A 24,658-nucleotide genomic window follows, 5' to 3' on the forward strand; every position below is an offset into this window, starting at 1 on the left:
CACGCTGCTGTTACGCTCTCTCCCTGGGTTGCTTTTCTTGGGCCCCCCAGAGGCTGAGCGTCTCAGGGAAACTGAGGCTTCCCTGAGGCACTCACCTAGCCCAGACCCCATTCCTGAGATGACCCAGGTCAGTCCCAGACATCCAGCTGGGTGGAGGTCCTGAGGAACAGCTGGAAAGAACCCCCTCCCCACACACACACCCTATTTGAACTCCCCAAATTCCTTTCTTATCTCCTTTCCTTTCCTGTCTTCAACATCAGCACAGACCCCAATGGTCCAGGGAGACCCAAATCTCCCTCTTCCCTTATTTACCCAAGCTAAGATATACTTCGGTTCATTATTCAGCCCAAATCCAAGGTTAACAACCTTTGACAGGCCCGGGAGAGGGGGAAAGAGGAATTTGCATCCATGAGCACCTCTGTGCTCTAGCCTCACGATCTCATTCACCCTCAGCAATTTGTGAGAGGGGGACAGTGGCTACTCCCTTCCCTCAGATGACGAATCGGACATAAAGCCACTTGCTCTAAAGCCCCAGCAAGTGAAAGGGGACCAGATCTGTCTCCTAAAGCTCAAGGTATTTCCATCTTATGGAAGGAGAATTTCCCTTCCTTCCTTCCTTCCCCCCTCCCCCCTCTCCCCTCCCTCCCCTCCCTCCTCTCCCTCCCTCCCTCTCTCTCTCTTTCTCTTTCTCTCTCTCTCTCTCTCTGCCCCCCTTTCTTCCTCCCTCCCTCCCTCCCTTCCTTCCTTTCTTTCTTTCTCGGTCTTTCTGTCTCTCTCATTCACTCACCCCGTCATTCATTCTCAAACATTCATTGGCTCCTCTCTCTGCACCTGACCAGCCTACAGAAGGGCCCTGTGGGCAGACAGAGGAGGACCAACTTTGTCCTGAGGGCAATGGGGAGCCATTGAGTAGTGCTGAGTAGAGTCACAATTCAGTCATGTTGGCTGTCTTGTGGAGAATGCCTTGGAGGTGCCAGGCCAGTGGCTGGCAGGTGTGGAGGTTGTAGCATTAGTGAAGTGGCCCCGGAGTAGGTTTTCTCGGGGTGGTAGGGAGAGATCATGAAAATATTTAACATTTACTGAGCACTTACTCATAAGCCAGGTACTGTGCTAATTTAGTCCTGACAATAACTTTTTGGGGTGGGTCCCTGTGTACCCATTGTACAGATGACTCACAGAGGTTAAGCAACTTTCCTGAGGTTGTGCAGTAAGAAGTGGAAGATGAAGGCTGTTTTGGACCCCCTGGGTCTGAGGTGCCTCTGAGACTTAAGCGGGTGGTGTCTTGGGAACGTCTGGGTGAGGGTGGTGGGTGGTGCCTGGAGCTGGCTGGTGGATGAGATGGACATGGGTACAGATGGGGTGGGTACAGAGAGAGGAGCTAGGGCCCAGGGTTGGGCTCTGAGGGACCTTAATATTCCTCTCCTCAGAGAATAGGAATCCACCAAAAAGTCTGAGAAGGAGCAGCCAGAGCAGTGGGAGAGAGCCTGGGAGAGGCTGAGTCACTAGAGCCAGGGGGAGGGCATCTGAAGGACAGAGGGTCCCCAGGGCCACTAGGGTGGTGTTTGTTGGTGCTCTGCTGCTTTCATGTCCCCTCTTCCCTGGCTTCTTTCCAAGGCTCCTCGCAGCACCTGTGCACCCCCTGAAGGCTAGAAGGTGGTGTAAGGGCATCAGCACCTCCAGGCGCCCTGCTGAGGCCCCAAGGAGGTGCCAAAGCCAGAGCTGAGAATAGAAGTGGGCAGAGAGGCGGGAGCCCCACAGAGGGGTCTCCACGGTAACAGGGCTGCAGGGCTGCTGTGAGTCAGCGGAGCGGGGGGGTGGGTAAGCAGAGGCTTGACCCCAGACTTGGCCTGGCTGTGGCCTGCTGTCACCCCACCTGCTCTGATGTCAGGGACAGGGCCTTGCTCATGTGGCACAGGCCCTGTGGCTCCACCACAGACTCAGGATGGACTAGCCTGCCCCTAGGTCCATCTCTCTCCTCAAGGCCAAGGTTGACCTCTCAACCTTAATCTAGGGAACTCCTGTGGGCATCTCTCCTAGGCTCTAAGTACGAGGCGCAGGCTCGGGGGCACTCAGGCCATTCAACAAGTCCCTCCAGCTTCCCAGTCTTTAAAATGGGCTAACACAGCTCTTGCTGTGAGGATGAAATGAAGTGGTTCCTTCCCTTGCCCGCGGAATACTTCTTCTGGGCCAGGTCCTGTTCTGGGCTGTGAGCTCAACTCTCGGAGAGCTACATGCAGCTCCTGCTTTCACCGATGCAACACAGCCATCCTGTGTCGGGGTACTGATGGGAATGTGGGTACAATGCTAAGGAAGTACAGGGAATGGGGGTCAACCCTGCCTGGGGGGGGAGGTGAGGAGGGGCCAGAGAAACTTCCAAAAGGAGGTGGTATTTGAGCCAGGTCTGGAAGGACAAGTAGGCTTTTGTCAGGTGGGGAAGTATGGGGAATGGCATTCTGGGCATAGGGAAGAGCATATGCAAAGGTGCAGAGGCAGGAAGGAGCATGAAAGAGGTGCCTGGGGAGGAGCAGAAGGAGTGGAGGGCACGGGTCTAGTTATGTGAGGTGGGCATGCTGGCCGTCCTGGGCCTGACCGGCCACATCCTGGGGTGGGGGGAGGTCGAGGGTGGTACCTGGGCTCCTTGTTGGGGGTGGGCCTGCTCTGAGCAGGAGCCCTGCACTCTCCAAGGGTCAGGCTGGTGATACAAGGGTAGGAACAGGCAGGCCTGGTCTCACAGTGGCCAGGGCTGGGGAGGGAGCACCACACTCTCCCTTTGCCCTTCAGCCTCACCCTTGGCAGACAACTGGGCTTCTTATGCCACTGAGACATGGTGAGTGCCTCTGAGCTCTTCCTGATTACTTATGACCTCGAGGATGCCTCCTCTGACCACCCTGCGCCACCCATGGCAGAGCTGCCACCTCCCTGATGCCTCCTGGGCTACAGGGGTCCCAGGGCCCGGGGTGGGCGGCAGCTCACCATAGCCGTGCTCGTACTCTCGATGGCGGCGGCGGCGGCGGCGATGGTGGTGGCGGTGGTGGCGGCGATGGCGGTGGCGGTGCCGCTGGAGCCGGGCTTGCCTGTCCCTGCGGATGCTGCCCACGATGATGGTGATGCAGGAGAGGATGATGACCACGCCTATGACTGCGCTTGCCACCAGCACAGGAGACACAAGCAGATGGCTGTGCTCTGAGCTCTCTGAGAACGTCGGGTAGAAGTAGCTGGTGCGGTTGTATCGAGCTACTGTGGATAGAGAGAGAGAGGACACTGAGCCGGGGCACGGACCCTGCCCCACACCTTCCTCCTCCCTCCCTGCTTCCCTGTGAGTTATTCATCCCTAAACAAATGGAGGATATTCAGGTCTCTATCCTGACTGTTCCTTCCAGGGAGGAGGGGAGCAGCGCCTCGCCCACTGCCTGCAAGAGCCTCTGCTAGTGAGGGCTGACCTCGTCGCCTCTCCTCTGAAGCCTCTGGCCTAGGAGCTCAACCAACTCACAGAAAGGAAAAAGGAAGCTCAGAGAGGGCAGTGGACTTGCTCAAGGTCACACAGCAAATTAGCGGCAGAGCTGAGGCTTGAACTCACTGAACCTGACTCAGTGCTAGACAAGGACTCTATTCCACCAAGACATGAGGTTGGAAGGTCAGCATGACTTTATCAAAGTCTTGGGAAGGGATGGGGGATACACAGGGGTCAGAGTATGAGGACCAGATGTGCTGGCCTCCAACACTGGTCTCCTGCCTCAGGGGCGAAACCTACCGAGGGGACTCCAGGGAAATCAGGCAGGCCTGGGGTTATGAGCAGTAACTGACCCAGACATGACAGTGGGTTGGGTCAGATCAGGGAAGTCTTCCCAGAGGAGGTGAAGCTAGGAGGTGTTCCAGGCAGGGGAAGAACAAGGACAAAGGTGCAGAGAGGTGGGAAGGGGCTTCTAGGAAGGGGTGTGGTATGGTGGGTCCCTGAGAGCCCTACTAAAGGAAGCTTCTGGGGCCCATGATGGCTTTGTCCTCCCATAAGATAAGATGATGGAGCCCTGGGGGCTGGGGTCCCAGGGAAGGGTTAGAAACAGCCAGGACCATCCATGGGTACTTGCTGCCTCGCTCAGGGAGAGCCAGCACCACATTAGTGAGTGTCTGTGACTGCCCCTTAATTCCCTCCCACTCAGCTGGGCAGGGATGTGGTTTTCCCCATTTACAGATGCGTGGACTGATGCTCAGCACTGGTAGGTGACCAGCCCGTGGCCACTCAGTTACTCTGTGGTTGAGCCGAGTGAGAACTCAGGCCCAAGCTTCAAAGTCCCGAGCTCACTCTCCATTGTCCCCTGCCCCAGGCATGAGCCCTTCCTGAGGGTGCAGGTCCCATCTCTGGACAGCCATAGGGAGCCAGCTTCAGATACTCAGTGAGCCACAGGGTCAGGGGCAAGCTTTCCTGGGCCCTGTTCTGAAAGCGGTCCCCCTGTCTGTCCTCCCAGAGCCTGTGTCCCAGTCCCTGTTCTGCATTTGTCGCATATGATTATGTATGGTTTCCAGGGCTTGTGTTTGATTGCTCTGTGTGTCCTCAAGCTCAGCACTGGGCCTGGGCTCACCAAAGGTGCCCAAGCCATGTACTGAGTGAGTGGCTGCAGCCTTGAGACCAGATGGGGAAGTGGCAGGGAGGCCCTGAGCTGCCTCCGGGGAATGAGGTCTCTGTCTTGAGTGGTAATCAAGCAGAGTGTGGATGGTTACCTCCCTGGGTCGTTGTAGGAGGGCTTTGTTCCCAGGTGAGGGCATGGACTTAAGCAAATCAGAAGGTAGAAACTCAACTGTGGCCTCCTGTACCTTCCCATCCCTTTCCAGCACCATCTCCAAAAGCCTCTCCCACACTCAGCCCATGTCAGGGACAGGGAGGTGAAGCATGAACTTGGGGCCTTTGCCTGAGCTATGAACATGCCTTGCCAGCAGTTCTGGCCCATGCTGGTGGCTCTTGCAGCCTACTGACCTTCATTAGGAGGCGCTGGCCTCAAGGCCCTACTGCCTGGGCCAGAATGTCATCCTAGCCTGAGAGCCAAGCCTTTGCTTGCTGAAGTTCATTGTAAGCTGCTCCCCTGCAGGTGCCTTCACTGGGGAGAGGGAGCTGCCCTTGGGCTTTGGCTGAGCATGCGTGCTTCCTGACCCTCTAATATGAAAATGCCAGGGTAAGCAGATTTCTGGGATTCTTTGAGGGCCAAACACAGACCACTGTTTTGAGACCCCCCACTATGTGTAGGTTCTGTGCTGAGAGCTCACTTCATCCCTGAAGCTATGTTCTCCCCATTTTATAGGTGAGGATACTGAGGCTCAAAGATATTAAGTAACCCACCACAATCATATATAGCCAGTATATGGCTAAGTGATAATCATTCTCTTCCTGTTTGGCCCAGGAGGCAGCCTCAGCATCCTTTTCAACATAGCACTTCACACAGTGATTACCCTGGTCATGAGACAAAGCTTTTGGCCACCACTCGTCTAGTCCACCGTGCTTTCACTCCTGAGCCAGTGACCAGGCTTTGCCTTGGACTAGAGCTGAGCCAGTGGTCATTCTGCTACCGTATTCTCTCTGATAAAGTACAAGCCAGCTGGCCATCCAACCAATGTCACCCTCTTCCTCTCACCTTTGAAGCCAATGGCAGGGCTTGGGAATGTCAGAGACAGCAGCCCTCCTTGGGGAGGGTAGGAGTGTATGGGGTCCGCACTGCTCTCGACTGTCCTGTTCAGTCTGTTCCAGCTGCTGCGATGGTTTGGGATGTACTGGTCACCCCACGATCCAAGGCAGATGTGCTACCAGAAAGCTGGCCATGGCAAGGAGGTGGAGGTGCCCAGAATGAGAACCTAGGGTTGGATTTGTGTGTGCATGCCTGCCCTGCTCAGCATGCAGAAACTGCTGCGGAGGTGCCAGTCCCATGGGGTCACCCTGAAGACGCCTCTCCCTCCCCCTGCTTCAGCAGCAAATGAGAACCTCGCCCTCGTGGCAGTGCCAGGCTCATCACCAGCCAGCCGTGGAGATGGCAACACCCATGCCTGCAGATAGAGCCAGTTGGTGCAGGCGTCCGCCTGCATGGCCAGGGGGAAGTTGATCTTCCAGTCCCTGCGACCGGCGGAGGTAGGTGCTGCTTTAAATCATGAGGGAAACTCTTCCAATTCCCAAATTCAGGGTCCATTTCATCAACAAGATAAAAATGACTGCAGAGAAATAACATGATGCTAGCCCCCCTTCCCACCACTCTGCCTCGCTCTCCCCCTGCACCAGCTGTGGAAAGGACAGAGGGTAAGGCAAGCTTTGCCCCTATCCTAGACTTTCTTCCCAAGCAGCTTCTGCAAAGGTGCTGATGATCAAGAGGAAATTGTACCTCAAGATACCAGGTCATCCCTGAGATGCGGCCCTCCCTCCACATACAGCATGAGTAGCTATCATCTCCTGGACACCTACTGTGTGTCATGCACCATGCTTGGTACTTTTCATGCACTGTATTATCTCATTTAATTCTTATGATGGTCCATGATGGGATCCCCAATTAACAGGTGGAGAAACTGGGCTTCAGACAGGTCATTTGTCCAATGTCACTCAGCCCACAAAGAGGGACCTGGGTCAGTGGGCAGCAAAAGCCCCATGCTGTTAGCCAAGATGCTACTCTGTGGCTACCAGGCACTGTGCACTGGTGCTCATGTTTTTGGGATCTTGCTAAAGTAAAATTTTTCTCTCCCTAAAACGATGCATGGCTTCTTCTGGGCCACCTTAACATGTAGTCAAAGTAGGCCATGACCTATGTCTTATTCAGGGTGAAGGTATATCATCAGCTGAAAGAACATTGCTGAGTTTTGAAGGGCTGGCAGGGGCCCACCATGAAGGTCAAATCAAGAGACTGTCTTTTATCTCAAGGGCAGAGAGGAGACATGAAGGGGCGCGGTCAGAGTGTTTTAAGAGCGCCCTCTGGCTGCAGAACTGGACGCAGGGTGGGAGGACACCAGCGAGTCCGCTGTGAGGGTCCACGTGAGCGTGGGGCGTGGAGGGTGGAGCGTGGAGCGTGGAGCGTGGAGGGTGGGGCGTGGAGCGTGGAGGGTGGAGCGTGGAGCGTGGAGGGTGGGGCGCGGAGCGTGGAGGGCGGAGCGTGGAGCGTGTAGGGTGGAGCGTGGAGGGTGGAGCGTGGGGCGTGAAGCGTGGGGCGTGAAGCGTGGGGCGTGAAGCGTGGGGCGTGAAGCGTGGGGCGTGAAGCGTGGGGCGTGAAGCGTGAAGCGTGAAGCGTGAAGCCCGCAGCTCCCGCCCTCGGAGCGTGGAGCCGGGCTCAGCTGAAAGCACTTGAAGGGCGGATGCTCCTGAGGAGAGTTCTTACACCGCGCCAAGCTGACGTCCTTTGAGCAGGCCTCAGCGACAACCGTGGTGCTCTCCCCACTCTGCAGATGGGGTCCCAAGGTCCCCTTCGGGGCTGGGATGGTGCCTGGATCCGTGGGCCTCCGCTGTGCCAGGCAGAAGCCAGCTCTCGCGCCTCCAGACCTCTGCTCCAGGCTGGGACTACGAACCACAGGTGAGTCAGAGGCCCTGCATGACCCCAGCCTGGGTGTGGGGCCGGGTCTGGCGCTTGCCCCCTCTCTGTGCGGAACCATTGTCACCCCCATTTAAAGGACACTGAGTCTTGGTGAGCTGAAGTTTGCCTACCTAGTTTTGCGGCAGAGCTGGGATTGGAACCCAGGTGTGTCTGATAATCCATGCACTAGGGCCCAGAGCAGGGGAAGAGAGTTGGGTGGGGTGGAGGTGGAGGTAGGAGAACGGGGCTCCGTTCCTGGTTCTAGTTCTACCCCTCACTCGCTGTAGAGTGAGTTTGTCCCCTGCCCTCTCTGGACCTGCTCGCTATTTGTCTGAAAGACGCTTATTCTTGAGCCGTTCTTCCTGCAGGGTGGGAGAAGGGGTCTGAAAGGGGTGGGGAGGAGGTGGGAGCCAGCTGAACACAATGGATGAGGCAATGAGATCCAGGCTTGCGTCGGGGGATGGGGTCAGGGCTGGCTGCAGGCTGGGAAGCAGTGGGGAACGTGCAAGGCAGGGAAACTGAGGCAGACCATCACTACTGACTCCTTGCTGAGTGTAGTGCGTGGGCAGCTGTGCAGTCACTCTGTTTGGGTTCAGGCAAGTGCTCTTTGCAGCCTGAAGCCACCTGGGAACACTGACGAAGGGCACCGAGACACTGGAGGTGCTGAGCCAACATCTTTAGGCCTCCAGTCCTGCCCACACCTTCGGAGACGCTGTCTAGAGGGAGAAGGGGGGCCAAGGACTGAGATCTGACTGAGGGTTCCTGTCACAAAAAACTCTGAAGACATTTGTTATGGGTCCACTTCCCTGGCAAGTCTGGCCTCAGTAGTTCACCTCTTTCTCCACTGCCGAAGCCACTAGGGTGAGGCCTTGAAGTCATCGGAGGGAATCTGGGGAACAGGATTCAGGTACCGTCTTCCCTGTGCTCACCAATGGCTGGTCTCAGCCTCCCAGCAGGGACAGGGGCAGGGGACGTGGCAGGGCAGACTCACTTGCTTGGGCACTTCTGAGTCCCCTCCCTTTCTGTTTTGGGCAGCCTCTCAGCCCACTTGGTGATATCACCTAGTTACCAGGAGACTGTGATGGAGAGAGTCAGAGTACCGGGAGCAGGTCAGGGACATCCACACAGAGGGGCTGGGTCTTGAAGAATGAACCAGCAGAACAAGATCAGGGGAGGGAGGAAGGGGCCTGGGCAGGGGTACAGAGTGGTAAGGTCCCAACAGAGCTCAGGAAAGGAGGAGGTGCTCCTGGGGTGGGGCTGTGGGATGTCCCCTGAACATTGGGATTATGGGGATGAGGAAGAGGCTGCTTGGTGTTCAGGATTCTTCTTACAATGGGGATGTAGCTCTATAAGAAGTCAGCTAATGTCATGTCAAGGCCCTGACACGTTTTACTTGGCCATTTGTGGCATTACAGGTGGGGCAGGTTATAGTGGAAAGGAGGATTGGAATGTGAAGTCATCCACGTGTTAATCAGTCCTCCATAAATTCACTCAACCAACCGATCATCCACCCTCCTAATGTATTTATCTACCTAGGTATCTATTCAGGATCCACTTGATCATCCATGCATCCATCCATCCATCCATCCATCCATATATTCAATAATCCATCCATCTATCCATATATTCAATCATCCATCCATCTACCCACCCATCCATCCACTAACCAATACTCACTAAGTGCTTATTCTATACCTGGACACATGCTAGGCACTGGAAACATGTATATGAATCAACTAAAATGAACCTCTCAAACTGTGGAAAGCAAGAGTTCCCACACAGGTGCCCCAGGGCTGAGAGGGAAAGTTTTGGTACATCATGGAGTTCTCTGCTCTCACGTCGTGCAGAGTAGCTCTGCTTCCCTCTGTTTTATGCATCAGAGTTAATAGAGTGCTCCATTGCCAAGTGGAAGATTTTCAGCCACTGCATTAAAATATAACTGGAAAAATATAAATGACCACCCACAGGCCTTTCATGATTCTATAAATATAAGATGAAAGTGATTTATTCCACTATTGAGATAGATTCTGCCACTTAAATAAACTCACCAAAATTAACTCACATGTACCTCTACATATCCAAACTCCCTAAGTTTACTGTCTTGTCATCATTCACTAAGGTTTTATCTCTGGTTTGATGAACAATTTATTTGTTGGCTGGAAAACTCATTGAAACAGTGTCACAAACCACTTTTCCCTACTTCTGCAGAGGAAGTGGTAAACTGGCTGACATTATGGAACCAAGCCATGGCAGAGTTAGACTTTCTACTTGAACCCACACCAAACTCTTCCTTTTCTTGCTAGAATCATCAATGGCCCTGTACTCGTTTTCTCTCCTCTTCCGTCCCCATCTAGAGTTGGCTCTTAGGCTATTTTCCACAGAGAACACAAGCTTTTATAACACTAGCAGTCACTGTGCCTGCTCGATGGGTAGGAAATAGTGGAACTGCGTGGAGAAGCAGATGCTGGGTGGGAGCGGGGGCTTGCTTGGCCCGCCCATCAGCTAGGGGATTAGCTATCACATCCCAGTTTGCATTATGAGACTCAAAATCGTGGCTTCGAAAAATGACCACTTACTACAATGTGGACTTTCCAAGAAGTTCATGAATAATTGATATGTACAATGTTAAATTCATGAATGCAGCAAATTACCCTCAGCTATCCCACCACAAGCTGGACCTGCCTAAAGGTATGTTCTTGGGCCACAGTGGCCGAGCCCCCATCCCAAGTACTATCTCCCTTGAGGTTTGTTTTGGCCATTTGCTTTTGTGGGTTCTGATTCTGGAACATGTTAGAGGTGATGGGATTGTGTCCCCTGCTCCACAGTGGTTCCCTCAACTCCTAGAATACAACGGCATGTGGGAAACCAGCACCAGGGCAGCAGTGTTATTAAAAATAATATATCATAAGTAGAAAGGACTTATTCCAGGAATGCCAGAATGGTTTAAGACCAGGAGATCTATTAACATAACATGTCACTTTAGTAGGTAGGATGAGAAAAACTAGTAGATCAGGCAAAGATAGATACTTCTTGGCCATGATATATCCTGATGATCTCAAATGACTGACAACATCGTACTGAACCCTGGTGGAGCTTTGGAATTGTTTCTCAGCATGTGGTTCAGGGAATGTGGGCTTCTAAAAACATTACGCAGTGTTTGGGGACAAGCCTTGGACCCCCATGCCCACCCCCCAAGATTGCTTTGCAGCCCTGAGCTGGGGCAAACCAGCCCGAGTTCTAAGGCCTTTTATTCACCAACGTTCAGTATCCTGAGACGGTGCATGGTCCTAGTGTCCTCTGGGAGAAGGATCACTCCTCAGCCATCTTCCTCAGGGCAGGAGGAAGCCCAGAGCTCTTCCACCAGAGCTGACCTGCATCTGGTCCTAGGATCTGGCTAAGTAAGGCAGACAGTCCTGGGTTCGAATTTTGCCCCTGCCTCTTGCAGGTGGTGCCCTCGGGGCAGTTTACCCCTCTGAGCTTCTATCACTTCATTTGTACAATGGGAACAGCAATTTCTTTGAAATAATCAAAGCACACTGCCTAGCAGGATGCTTGGCACACAGTAGGTGCTCAGTATATGACAATTAAACCTTAAAATCTTTAAAAACACCCCTAGACATAGTGTTAAATGTGAAAGGCAGAACAGTAAAGCTCCAAATGGAAAACACTGTAGAACATCTTTATGACCTCGGATTGTTTAAACAGGATACAAAGGTACTAACCATGAAAAAAACGGATAAGTTGGACTATATTAAAATAAAGATCTTTGGTGGGAGATTGGGCTTCTAGGTGGGCAGGGGGCACAGGGACTGAGATGTGAACAGGGTCAAGGCCATGGCTGGAGCAAGGGGAAAGTTCTGAAAGACTTTCTAAATCATTTGTAACCTGCCCTAGGACACTGGTGAATGTTTCTCAGGGAGGAATCTGTACAGGTGCCTGGAACCAGATAATAGATCCTGAGACACAGAAGTGTCCTTCTTCCACATCCTTATGGGATCCTCCATTTTTGCACAATTAGCTGTTTTACTCCAGTAGGTTTGCTCTTTGCGGGAGACCCAAGAGAGTAGCCATACCATCAATTATAGCAATTCAATGTGAAACAGTATTAACTGAGTATAATACATCTTGTGATGATACAGGAAAACTAATTTGGTAACCTAGGTCTCATGTTCAATGAGGGGACCTAAGACAGCCTTTCTTCAAATAATTGATAAGTAAAAAGCCCCACAGTATTCCTTTTCAGTTCGAAAAATGCAAGTCTTAGCAGCAGCTGACAGGAAATGTGTGATATTTACCCGGGCTGTCTTTTGATGATGACTCATATTACCAGTGCCTTTGCTACCTCTGATTACCTATGTTTCAGTGTTAGTGTCACTTTAGTACTTGAATCCTGTAAAGATTTTTGCAGTGGAAGTATATAGTTCTTGGTTACCTACTACACTTAGAAACAGGTCCTCATTCTGTTTTTATAATATGTTTTTTGCATTCTACTCTAAATCAAAGCCAGTGTCGAACACAAAGGGATGATGCTGTGCGCGTCTTTCTCCTTTTGTGTGTGTTTCATCAGCTCCCCCTCCCCATGGCTCTTGTAATAAGGCAGTGGTGTATAGCTGGGCCTTTCATTCTTGTGCACTTAAAAATAAATGTCACTGCAGGAGAAATGCTGGCTGTGCTAGGATTGAGCAGAAATTGATTTTGAAATGATAGTAAACATTTGTTAAACCAGACACTGAACTTCACCCACTATGGTGGTTACATTACTTAGTTCAGTGTTTTTAATGCCCAATGTAATTCCTATTTTAAAAGAATTTAAGGAACAACCCACAGGTTTCTGAATATACAAACTCAGAAATTCCATACTGTCTGGGAATCTGATAGTCATGTTGTTTTAGATAACTGGATTTTACACTTGGTAGATACGCCAGCACACTAATATCGCTCAGGTGTAATTGATCATCCTGTTCGCTCGCAAGGATAATGAGAGCCGCTGTGCCCCAGTGCTATGATTCTTATTGTTTAGACAGTGTTGGTGACATACTGTGCATGTGTAGTAGCCACATGTACTATAATAGTCCTTAAACTATTGGGATCACTGTCAGTATTTAAGTGTTGGAGGTACTTTTTTATCTTGAAAAAAATGAGAGATTTTTTAAAAAGTTTAAACTGTTTCACAATCAGTCCTTTAAATTTCATTTAACCTAAAACCTGAAATTTCAGTAATAGACAAAAACTCTTTAACAAGGCTGCCATCCAACTTAAAAGGTGCCCACCGTGGCTTTCACATTTGTAAAAATGTATTCTTTGAAGTGCAGCAATAGAATCCTCTGCTCCTAAGGAGTACAAGAGGGTATCTCCTAACTGTATGCTCCATATCATTTTATTTTCTGTAAATTTTGAAGTTAAATATGCATAAAGCAAATAATTATATACAAGAATAGATAAATAGTCTATATATAAAAGTTTAAGAACATCTGTGAATCCAAAGACACGATTATAAGAGTCAAAAAGCAGTCCACGGGCTTCCCTGGTGGCACAGTGGTTGAGAATCTGCCTGCCAATGCAGGGGACATGGGTTCGAGCCCTGGTCTGGGAAGATCCCACATGCCGCAGAGCGACTAGGCCTGTGAGCCACAATTACTGAGCCTGCATGTCTGGAGCCTGTGCTCCGCAACGGGAGAGGCCGCGACAGTGAGAGGCCCGCGCACCGCGATGAAGAGTGGCCCCCGCTTGCTGCAACTAGAGAAAGCCCTCGCACATAAACAAAGACCCAACACAGCCAAAAAAAAAAAAAAAAAAAAAAAAAAGCAGTCCACAAAGAGGGAGAAGATTTTTGCAATAATATATCCAACACAGGACTGGTAGTCAGAATATATAAAGAACTCCTAGAAATCAGTAATAAAAAGACCCAACGAAAAAGTGGGCAAAAGGCTTAAACAATCACTTCACAAAAGAGGATATCCAAGGTGCTAAATACACTGTACTTAATCACCAGAGAAATTCAAATGAAACCACAAGGTAATATCTCTACTATCTACCAGAATGGCTAAAGTGAAAAAATCCAGACAACACCAAGCATTGGTGAGGATGTAGGGCAACTAGAGCTATCATATATTGATGATAGTGTGGATTGGTACAGCCACTCTGGAAAACTGTTTAGCTCTATCTATTAAAGCCAAATGCATGGATGTCCTATAACCCAGAAATTCCACTTCTGGGCAGAATGAATTCTCCAACAGAAATGCATCAATATGTTCACCAAAAGTCATGTACTAGAACAGTGCTGTCCAGTAGGGTAGCCACTAGGCACATGTAGCTACTTAAATTAATGAAAATTAAATTAAAATTCAGTTCCTCAAAATTGAAGATGATTCAAAGAAATAGAAAGATACCCCATGCTCCTAGATTGGAAGAATTAATGTTATTAAAATGTCATAATATCCAAAGAAATCTATAGATTTAATGCAATCCCTATCAAAATACCCAGGACATTTTTGACAGAACTAGAACAAATAATCCTAAAACTTATGTGGAACCATAAAAGACCCCAAATTGCCACAGCAATCCTGAGAAAAAAGGACAAAACTGGCAGATACACACACTACTATATCTAAGATAGATAACCAACAAGGACCTACTGTATAGCACAGGGAACTCTACTCAGTATTCTGTGATAACCTATATGAGAAAATAATCTAAAAAAGAATGAATATATGTATATATATAATCGAATCACTTTGCTGTACACCTGAAACTAACACAACATTGTAAATCAACTATACTCCAATAAAATTAAATACAAACAAACAAACAAAAAAACACCAAAAAACAAAGCTGGAGGTATAACCCTGCCAAATTCCAGACTATACTACAAAGTTACAGTAATCAAAACAGCATGGTATTGGCACAAAAACAGACACATAGATCAATGGAACAGAAAAGAGAACCTGGAAATAAACCCACACACCTATGGTTAATCAATCTATGACAAAGGGGGCAAGAATATATAATGGAGAAGAGACAGCCTCTTCAACAAGTGGTGCTGGGAAAACTGGACAGCCACATGTAAAACAGATTAGAACATTCCCTTACACCGTATACTACAAAAATAAACTTTAAAAGGGTTTAAAGACCTAAATGTAAGACATGAAACCATAAAACTCTTGGAAGAGAACATAGGCAGGACACTCTTTGACATAATTTGGAGCAATATTTCCTTGAATCAGTCTCCTAAGGCAAAAGGCATAAAAGCAAAATAAACAAATGGGACCTAATTAAACTTAAAAGCTTTTGCACAGCAAAAGAAACCATCAACAAATGAAAAGACAACCTACAGGATGGGAGAAAATATTTGAAAATGATGATACCAACAAGGGATTAATGTCCAAAATATACAAACAGCTCATACTGCTCAATATTAAAAAAAATCCAGTCAAAAAATGGGCAGAAGACTTGAATAGACGTTTTTTCCAAAGAAGACATAGAGATGGCTAACAGGCACAAGGAAAGATGCCCAACATCACTAATTATTAGAGAATTGCAAATCAAAACCACAATGAGGTATCACCTCACACCTGTCAGAATGGCTGTCATCAAAAGGACCACAAATAACACATGTTGGAGAGGATGTGGAGAAAAGGGAACCCTCGTACACTGTTGCTGGGAATGTAAGTTGGTGCAGTCACTATGGAAAACAGTATGATGCTCCTTAAAAAACTGAAAACAGAACTACCATATAATCCAGCAATTCCACTCCTGAGTATATATCTGGAAAAAATGAAAACGCTAATTCAGAAAGATTTATGCACCCCAATGTTCATAGCAGCACTATTTACAATAGCCAAGACATGGAAGCAACCCAAGTGCCCATCAACAGACAATTGGATTAAGAAGATGTGGTGTGTATATATAATGGAATATTACTCTGCCATAAAAAGAATGAAATACTGCCATTTGTAGCAATGTGGATGGACCTAGAGAATATTATGCTTAGTGAAATAAGACAGAGAAAGACAAATACTATATGGTATCACTTATATGTAGAATCTAAAAAATAAATGAATGTATATGCAAAATAGACTCACAGATATAAAAAACAAACTTGTGGTTATCAAAGGGGAGAAGGAAGGGGAGAGGGACAAATTAGGGGTATGGGATTAACAGATACAAGCTACTATACATAAAATAGATAAGCAACAAGGATATACTGTATGACACAGGGAATTATACCTATTATCTGGTAATAACCTGTAATGCAAAAATACTGAATCACTGCTGAATACACCTGAAACTAATACAATATTGTAAATCACGTATACTTAAACTAAAAAAATTCAGTTCCTCATTTGCACTAGCTACATTTCAAGGGCTCAATAGCTGCACATGGGTTGTGGCTATCATACTGGGCATTGAAGACATAGAACATTTTCATTATTGCAGAAAGCTCTATTGGACAGCACTCTACTAGAATGTTCACTATTCATTCATAGCCCCAAACTGAAAACTACTCAGATGTCCATTAAAGTAGAATGGATAAGTTATTTGTGGTATATTGACACAATGAAATACTATATGGTGATGAGAATAAGTGATCTACAATTATATACAATACTATGGTTGAATCTCACAATGGAATGTTGAACAAAAGAAGCCAGACACAAAAGAGAACATACTGTATGATTCCAAATGTATAAAGGTCAAAAACAGGCAAAACTAATTTATGGTGACAGAAGTCAAGACAGTGGTTGACCTGGGCATGGGGTAGTGACTGGAAAAGCACACGGTAGATGTTCTGGGATGCAGCTTATGATGTGTTTCTTGATCTGAGTGTGCTTAGTTTGTGAAGATTTGAGTTGTACACTAACGATTTGTGCACCTTTCTGTATGTATGTTATATACAGTGGTGTGCTGGCAAACCAGCTTTCCAGGAAAAAAAAAAAAGAAAGAAAAAGGAAAAATCCCTGATTTGTAGTGTTGGTTGCCAATTTCCATGGTGTAAATACTCCCAGCATGATGGATTTCAGGCTGGCTACCAATGATTAAATGGGTCATGAATCCCCTGAATATTTAAGTATTCACTCTTGTGAGCTGGTATCTCTACTAAACAAACAAAAAACTAACCCCAGAGAATCCCCAGAAAAGGAATTCCTCAGTTCAGTTCTCACTCCTAACTTTCACAGGTCCTCCTGGAGTCTTGGGGACCAGAGGGGAAGGACTGAGTAGGCAGGAGGGAAAGGGTTTGCTAGTCTGACTGTCCACTGCCTCCATGTTAGACTGAGGTGGGACTAGGTTCTAACAACCTTTGTCCTTTTAAAGACTAGCTTGGTAAGCCAGTCTTGGTATTACCATCCACTCAGTATGATTGGCTTAGGGGTGGACATGTGACTAAATTCTGGCCAATAAGACATGGGGGTGGTGTGCTGGGGGACTTCTGGGAAAAGTTGCGTCACTGCCTGGGTTGATGGGGGCCATCTTTTTTTTTTTTTTTATATTTATTTATTTGGCTGTGCTGGGTCTTAGTTGCGACAGACAGGATCTTCATTGCTGCATGCGGGATCTTTAGTTGTGGCATGTGAACTCTTAGTTGCTGCATGTGGGATCTAGTTCCCTGACCAGGGATTGAACCCAGATTCCCTGCATTGGGAGCACAGAGTTTTAGCCACTGGACCACCAGGGAAGTCCCCGACGGGGGTCATCTTGCAATGCAGAAAATGTTGGTGCAAGAAGATGGAAAGAACCTGGGTTCTTAATGATGTCCATCCTTGACCACTGAAATTGAGAACCCTAAAGCTGTTCCATCTCAGGACTTTCCTCCCTATGCGGAAATAATAAATGTCTTTATTGTTAAAAAAAAAGAAAAAGACGTGGCTTTTGTCACAGTTTTGCTTTCAAAAGAGGGCTGCTCTTTTTCTACATCTTCACTGAGAACAGGGGAGCAGGCGCCATGTGGAAGGAGCACTTTATGTGGAGTCAGGCTGGGAGCATCAGAGTTTCAGCCACAGACACGCTGGGTGACCTGGTCTAGTCCCCAGTCTGCATCTTAGTTTCTCCATCTCTGGTGTGAGGCAGTTGGGGTAGAGTCCCAGGGTAAGTCCTAAAGGGTCAGCAAAGGACCTCTTACATCCCATCTACAAGGTAGGGAGAACACGTTTTCTTGCATTGTCCCATTGTGTGCCTGTGATGGGATCTGGTGAAAGGCTGGCATCTGGCTGGCCCCTGATTAGAGCCTGTCAGATGAAGGTGGCCAAGCATGCCATGCTGTGTTTCAACACCAGCCTGGGGCTGACTGGGAAGGGAGAGGGAACACGTGATCTCCCCTTGAAACGGTCTTGGGAGGACCCTGCAGGGAAGACCGAGTGAGTTCTGCAGCTCTCGTTGTGGGATGCAAGAGCCAGAGGTGAAAGATAGAACAAACTCTTACTGAGCGTCTATGTGCTCACCAAACTCTCAGTCACCCTGGAAACTGGGTCTCATAATCCCATTTCATAGCTGAATAAACGGAGGCTTGGATGATTTAAATACATTTGCTCCAATGGTTTTTGAACCTGCGTCTTTCAGCTCTTGCTGTTTTTACTGTATTAGACTACATCCCCAGCCTTAGCCACATTCCTAGGGGAGACAGACATCATCCAGTGGCTGAAGGGCCTGGCGGATGGGCAGAGGAAAGCTCTGGAATGACTCTCTCGAGCAAGGCTTGGAGGTCACCTACGGACATGTAGTCTAGGTGGGGTCAGGTGGGAAGAGGGAGCAGCCCTTAGAAGCTGATGGTTTGGGGGCTAATGGAGGACACGGTTCTTAAGTGCAGAGAGAAGCAAATAGAAGGAACTCTAGGAGGTGAAAATGTATCAAGCTCTCAGAGGGACTAGCGTGGCCAGTGCCCTGGGCTTGGGCCCGGAAGCCCTGCTTTTGAATCCTGTCTCCTCCGTCGGTGGCCCCTGGGTCCATGGGGCATGTGACTTCTCTGTTGGGGCCTCTCTCTCCTGTCTGGGAAGTGTGCAGGCCTGCACACTTCTGTGGTGACATCACAGAGGAAGACCAGCCTTTCCTAATCACCCTGGGCACAGTTCCAGGTGCAGGAGGGGTAGCCAATCTAGGGTAGCCCTTTGGCAGAGAAATGGCAATGTCCTTACACATTGCTGTTTTGCAAGTCAGTCCTCTCCAGTGTACTTGACTTTGGGGTGCCATGGGTGATAACTCTGGGGGTCATGCTTTCCTTGGCAAGATTTCTAGATACAGAAACCAACCCAAGACTCAGTCTCTAGATCCTTCCCTTTTCCACGCTCCCAGGGTTGTGGCAGAATAGGCCGGAGGGGGACAAGAGGGAGGCAAGGAGGCCAGTTAGGAGGCTAGGACAGTGGTACAGGTGATGACGATGGTGTCCTTTGTCCTGGGGCTTAGAGGTGGAGGTGGCAAGATGGGGTCAGATTTGAAAGTGAAACTGTTTTCAGATTAATTGGTTTGGGGGTAGATGAGAAGGAGAGCAGTAAAAACTGAGAAAGTTTGGGGCTTGAGCACATGGAAGGACTGAGCTGCCATTTCCTGAGATGGGGAAGATGACGGGCAGCTTGGGTGGGGTCTATGAGTCAAGATGTAAGGTTTTGACATGTTCTATCTGAGATGCGCTGTAGACACCCGAGTGGACAACCGAGTGGAGATATGGGGTGGACAGTTGGATATCTGAGTCTGGAGTTCAGGGAGAGTCTGGAGTTCAGGGAGAGTCTGGAGTTCAGGGAGAGTCTGGAGCTGGAGATGTAAATTTGGGGACCGTCAGTGTATGGAAGCTGCTCAGTACCATGAGGTGGATGAGGTCACCCAGGGAGCCCGCTGCCAGGGGACGGGGAAGTGCAGAAACTCTGCCAGCAAGGAGTGCTCTGCAAAAGCTGGGGATACTGCTACTGTTATTAGTACTACATTAAGCACTCAAGCTGAGGTTGATGCCCTCTTGCCAAGGACTCTAATATAAAATGATTGTGCATTTAAAACTGAGATTAGCTATCAGATGCTGAGCACTCACTACAGTCAGACGCTGAGCTCAACCAGAGAACTCTGAGGAGGGGCAGCCAGGATGTTTATGGGGCTGTAGAATGGACTCTTCATTCAAGGGGTGGGGGTGAAGGAGCGGACTTGACTCTACCCTTGTCTTTTTGTCCAGCTGCAGATTATCTAAAGTTGAGCCCTGGAAAGACTCATCTGGGGTGTATCCCTGACCCCCACCATTTTCCAGCTGTGTCACCTAGACTAGCTTCTTCATGTCCTTGAGCTTCAGTTTCCTCAGGCCTGAAATGGCCACACTGACCCCTCCTGTGCAGAGTTGCTTCTAGGAAGCAAGAAGGCCACACAAATAAATGATCATAAGGCCCTGTAAGCCCTTTACCTGTGATACCTCATTTGATCCTCAGAGCAACCCGCTTGAGGTGGACAGTCCTTTCAACTTCCATTTTACAGATGAGGAAACAGGCTCAGAGAGACATGGCTAGCCGAAGTCACTCCTTCTATTCCCTTGCCCATTCCAAAATCAGACCTCAGCAAGGAATGGACAAAGGTTTCATTTCACAGGCTAATGATTATTGGGTAGTGCCTGCACATGTTCAGAGGGAGTCTGAGGTTGCATTCAGGCTCAGTAGGAAAGAGCACTGCAGTTGATTAGCAATGTCTACTCTGGGCAGAGAAGTGGTAAATTGCAGAGTGTGCCCCATCATTTGCCCTCTTAGCTTTCAAGTCCTTCCTTCTGTTGACAGCGAAGTCTCTGCAGAGGTAACAGTTACAATGAGCAGAGCAGCAAACAGAAGTGTCTGGTCCAAACCCCGGATTCATCTCCAAAGTCCCCATCTCTCCTCATTTCCCACATTCTGTTACCAAAGACTTGGGTCATATTAAGCTGTGTAGAGAGAGGGTGGTCAAAAGACAAGACTTTCAAGTTTCTTGAGCATCTTCTCAGTGCCTGGCACCAAGCTAGATGCTCCTTGTGGTACACCACATCTGGGCATCAAACCAAAAGGCTATTATGACTATTTCCATTTTACAGATGAGCAAATTGAGGTTTCTAGACGTTAAGTAGCTTGCTCCAGATCACACAGCTGGTTAGTGTCAGTGCCATGTTGCACTCGAACTCAGGTACTGTCTATCACATCACACCAACTCTGAGGGAGAGTCAAGCCCATCCAGAGACTTTTTCAGTCTGCGATTCCTTCCAGCCCTGTGGGCAGCCTGTGAGCTTAGCAGAGACAAGCCCCACCTGATTTCTCTGTGGCTCTCTTTCCTGCTTGGCTACAGGCTCGGTCTTCCCTGTGGCCCCAAAGCCCCTCCTCCCCCAGATCCGTCCTTTGAGGCCACCTCTACCTCACAGGGAGCTCTGTGGAGCTGCCATGTGCTGGTGGCAAAGAAGAGGTTGTGAAGCATCTGTTCTTGGAGCCTGGGTCCTGGGGGAATCCTGGGCTGCCCTGCCCAGCTGGGGCCAGATGGAGGAGGCTCCCACGCCTCCAGCCTCTCTGAGGATCCAGGCTGGTCCCCCTCCTCCTCACTCAGTGCTTAAGGCTGGAAATGGCTCACAGGCCTGCACTTGCAGGGAGATGACCTGACTTCCCTCCTGCAGCCTTGTGGCCAAAACCCTCAGGGCTTCCCCTCCCCTGTTCTTGCCTCCTCTCCCTGCCTTAGTCTTTTCATCTGCTTGACTGGGCAGAGGGGCATGGAGGTCTGCTGGGGCTGTCTCTGCGAGGGGCTGAGATGAGCTAAGATGCTTGGAAGGTAAGATGGGGCCGGGGATGTGGTAGGGCCTGGGAGGAGTGGGCCCAGCCTGGTCTGCTTCATGGCTGCCCAGCTCCTGAGAGGCCAGTGGATGGTCCCACTTCACCCAGTGTCTGAATCTGTGGGTACTGGGCAGACGCCTGCCCATTGCCCTACTCCTCCCTGCCCTGGATCCACGTTCCCTGCTGACTCTCCCTGACCTCCTGAACTCTAACTCCTAGGAGATGGGTCTTGCTTGGGAAACTCTAGGGCTTGTTTTTCCTTCTGGGGACTTTCCTTTCTGCCCTTCTCAATCGGCAGGGTGTAGGGGTGTGGAAACCTAAACAGGAACAAGCTGTGATTCCTATCCTAAGTTTTCCAGGTTTTAATGGTCTTTGGCATCTTTGCATGTACTGAGCAAGATAATTTTGTGAGCTAAGAAGGTTCAAGGATTCCCTGTTAGGTGTCTAAATTCGCAGAGCGGGAAAGGAGGTGCTAAAAAAAAGAGGGTGTGTGTCCATGGCAGGGCCCTCCTGGGACTTCCGGCTTCATCCCTCATTGCTCCGGGTCAGGTGTATGTGGATGTCTGGGGCTCTTGTGGTTCTGCATCCCTTCCAGAACCTGCGTGAAGGCCTCTGGTCTGCGAGCCCAGGAGGCCGCCCATAAGACATCTGCTTCACCTCGATTTGCTCACTTGTCTGGTTGTTCCATAAACATCTACTGAGGCAGCAATTTACAGGTTGGGTCTGAGGAGGGGCCCAGATGGGGGGGAGTCAGAAGGGAGATCCGTTGACCCAGTTTGGAAACCCCGGGGTCTCCTTGGGCAGTTGGCAATGATGGGTGTGTTGGAGGGGAACTGATGGTCACTCTCAGATTTCTGGCCTGAAGAACTGAGTGGTGGTGATGGTGGTGGTGATGGTGGTATCCTAAACCAAAACAGCAAAATCAAGCAAGCCAGCATGGAGGGGAAGACAAGGAGTTCAGTTTGGGACAGGCTGTATTTGAGCAGTGGAGACGGGGGCTTCCCAGGGGAGCCAGGCAGCAGAAGGCAGAAGGAATCAGAAGCTCAGGCAGAACTGGGGTGGGAGAGAGCCGGGACGCTGCCGGCCTAGACGCTGCAGTTGAGAGCAGAGTGAGGATGAAATGGTCTGGAGTGTGTGGGGTGAGAAGGCCAGCAGGATTGGAGTCTCGGGGGACCCAGCATCCCAGGGCAGGTGCTCGAAGAATCCACCCACCTCCAGCACCAAAGGAGACCAGGAATGGATGGTCAGAGCCCAGAGAGCCAGAGGGGCTGGAGGAGAACCTGAGGGCTCAGATTCAGGAACCCAGTGGAGGAGTTACCTAGAAGACTGATGTGACCAACAGAGTCAGATGCAGCTGAGAACTGGAAACTCTGGGATGGACTTAGCGACACAGGTGTTGATGCGGTGTTGGTGTGGGGTTGCAGGAGCCAGACTGAAGCAGACTAAGGGTGCTGAAAGGGGTGCTGTGAGCACTTCTTAGACAAGTGCAGAGAAAAGGTAAAGAGTCTGATTGGACAACGTGAGGAGAAGAATCCGGCAGAGAAGGGGAGAGATGATGGAGGAAGGGGTGGGCCTGGACAATCCCATGGGACCCAGCCTGCCATTGCCTGGGACACCCGTCTCCAATTGAAATCTGAACAGACCCCAACCTGTAGATGTTAGCAGAGCTGCTCTGGCTGAAGCAATGGGTGGTGGAGCTCCTGGGTTCTGCCTGCCTGGGCTCCCCTCACCCTCCAAGGAGCCTCACAGTTGCCCTGAGCTCCTGGAACCCACTGGCCTCAGTCCCCTTCATTTTAGAGATGAGGACGGGCTGGCCAAAGCCACAGAGAGAATCTGGTGGCAGAGTCAGGAGCTTCAGCTTCTCCCCCTCTAGCGCCTCATCCACAGTGTCTGACTGTGCATTTATTTATTCAACAAACATTGAGTGCCTACTGCATGCTAGGTGCTGGGCCTGTTGGCGTGGGGTGGGGCGGTGAGGGGAGAGGGGAATTCAGAGATGTGCAGGAACTGCTTCTGACCAGCCCAGAATACCCATGACCATACCCTGGAGTCCTCAGGAGCTGGATGCACAAAGCCCTGTCCTGGGGTGTCGACCCCTATTAGTGCAGACAGGCGGGGCTCCGAAGGGCCTGGCTTGAGCCCAGAAGGTTCTGGAAAGCCCTCCGTACTCAGCAGCCCCAGCCTTCTCCACTGCTGGCTGCTCCCAGGAGTGAGGGCACAGCCACCCTGACCCTCCGTGGGGCAGGTGTCCCTGGGCTCCGACCTGCTCCCCCTGTGGCAGCCTTCCCACCTGGCCTGGGGCTGGGGCTTTGACACCTGATTATGCCACAACAGCAACCTTGGTGACAACAATAACATTTATTGAGCTTGTCCTATCTGTCAGAAAGCTTATCACTCTTGACCTATGCCCTCCTCGGTACCCATGGCAGCCAGCAGCCAGGCTGGGCTCCCCCGGCCCCTGAACACCACTCTTTGCACAATAAACCCATTGCCACCTTGCCCTTCCCAGCCCGCCTGGTGATGATCGCTCCCAGACGGGAGGGGCCGGCTCTCCCCACCCCGACTGCAGCAGCCCTTTGATGTTCAAACAATTGACAGTTGGGATTTCGACTATATGCAAGAGAGGTCCCCAACCCCATGATTCGGGACATGTAACCAATGGCGCAGATTTGAACAGACACTGGTGAGCGGGCCGAAGGGAGATGACAAGTAGAGGGAGGCTAAGGTGGGGGCCCTGAACTCACGCAGACTCACAGTCCCGCCTCACCACGGAGAGGGGATGGGGAGGTTATGCACGTCCTCCCAAACTGCAGCAAATGATGGTGGCTTCGAGGGGGTTCAGGGCACATCACGGGAGGAAGCGGGTGGCTGCCAGGGGGAGAGGTGAAGGCGACTCTGGGGTAAGGGTGGCAGCGTGAGTCGGTGAAGGCGGGGCTGATGACGACTAGGGGAGTGAGCCCCAGGGGCTGTGAACTTGAGCCCCGGGGTACACCTGATTGTGTCCGTCTTCTAGACGTGTGAGCGTCAGGGAGCCATGAGAGAATGTTACGGGCAAAATCATCGATGGCTTCAGTAGATGGAAATGAATTAGTAAATGAGGGGCTGCATGGTGGGGCTACTCCAGGAAGGGTTTCCTAGGACACTGAACTCCAAGGAGCGTGTTCTGTGGAGCACCCATCCCATGAGACATTCCTTGTGGCCACCTAGATTTGGGAAGATCACTGGACTTTCTCTTTCCTATGGAGCCTCACAACACAGCACCACATTAAAGGCTCTGAAAAGTCCAGCAAAACCTGCTTGACTTGTCTCACTCAGCATTTCCCACACTCACTTGACCATGGAATTAAAAAAAAAGTAACCCCATTAATATCCCTTGGAGGAACCCTG

General features: G+C 50.0%; 1 protein-coding gene across 1 annotated transcript in view; it reads right to left on the reverse strand.

The window, feature by feature from the left end:
• Positions 1 to 24,658, reverse strand: part of BEAN1 (brain expressed associated with NEDD4 1) — a 37,883-nt gene that overhangs the window by 3,353 nt on the left and 9,872 nt on the right. Inside the window, exon 4 of the mRNA XM_068527100.1 lies at positions 2,974 to 3,237. Within this exon, the coding sequence (XP_068383201.1) occupies positions 2,974 to 3,237 (264 nt within the window). The remainder of the gene's footprint in view (positions 1 to 2,973; positions 3,238 to 24,658) is intronic.

This window comes from Eschrichtius robustus, chromosome 19 (assembly GCF_028021215.1).
Source record: "Eschrichtius robustus isolate mEscRob2 chromosome 19, mEscRob2.pri, whole genome shotgun sequence".
Taxonomy (NCBI): domain Eukaryota; kingdom Metazoa; phylum Chordata; class Mammalia; order Artiodactyla; family Eschrichtiidae; genus Eschrichtius; species Eschrichtius robustus.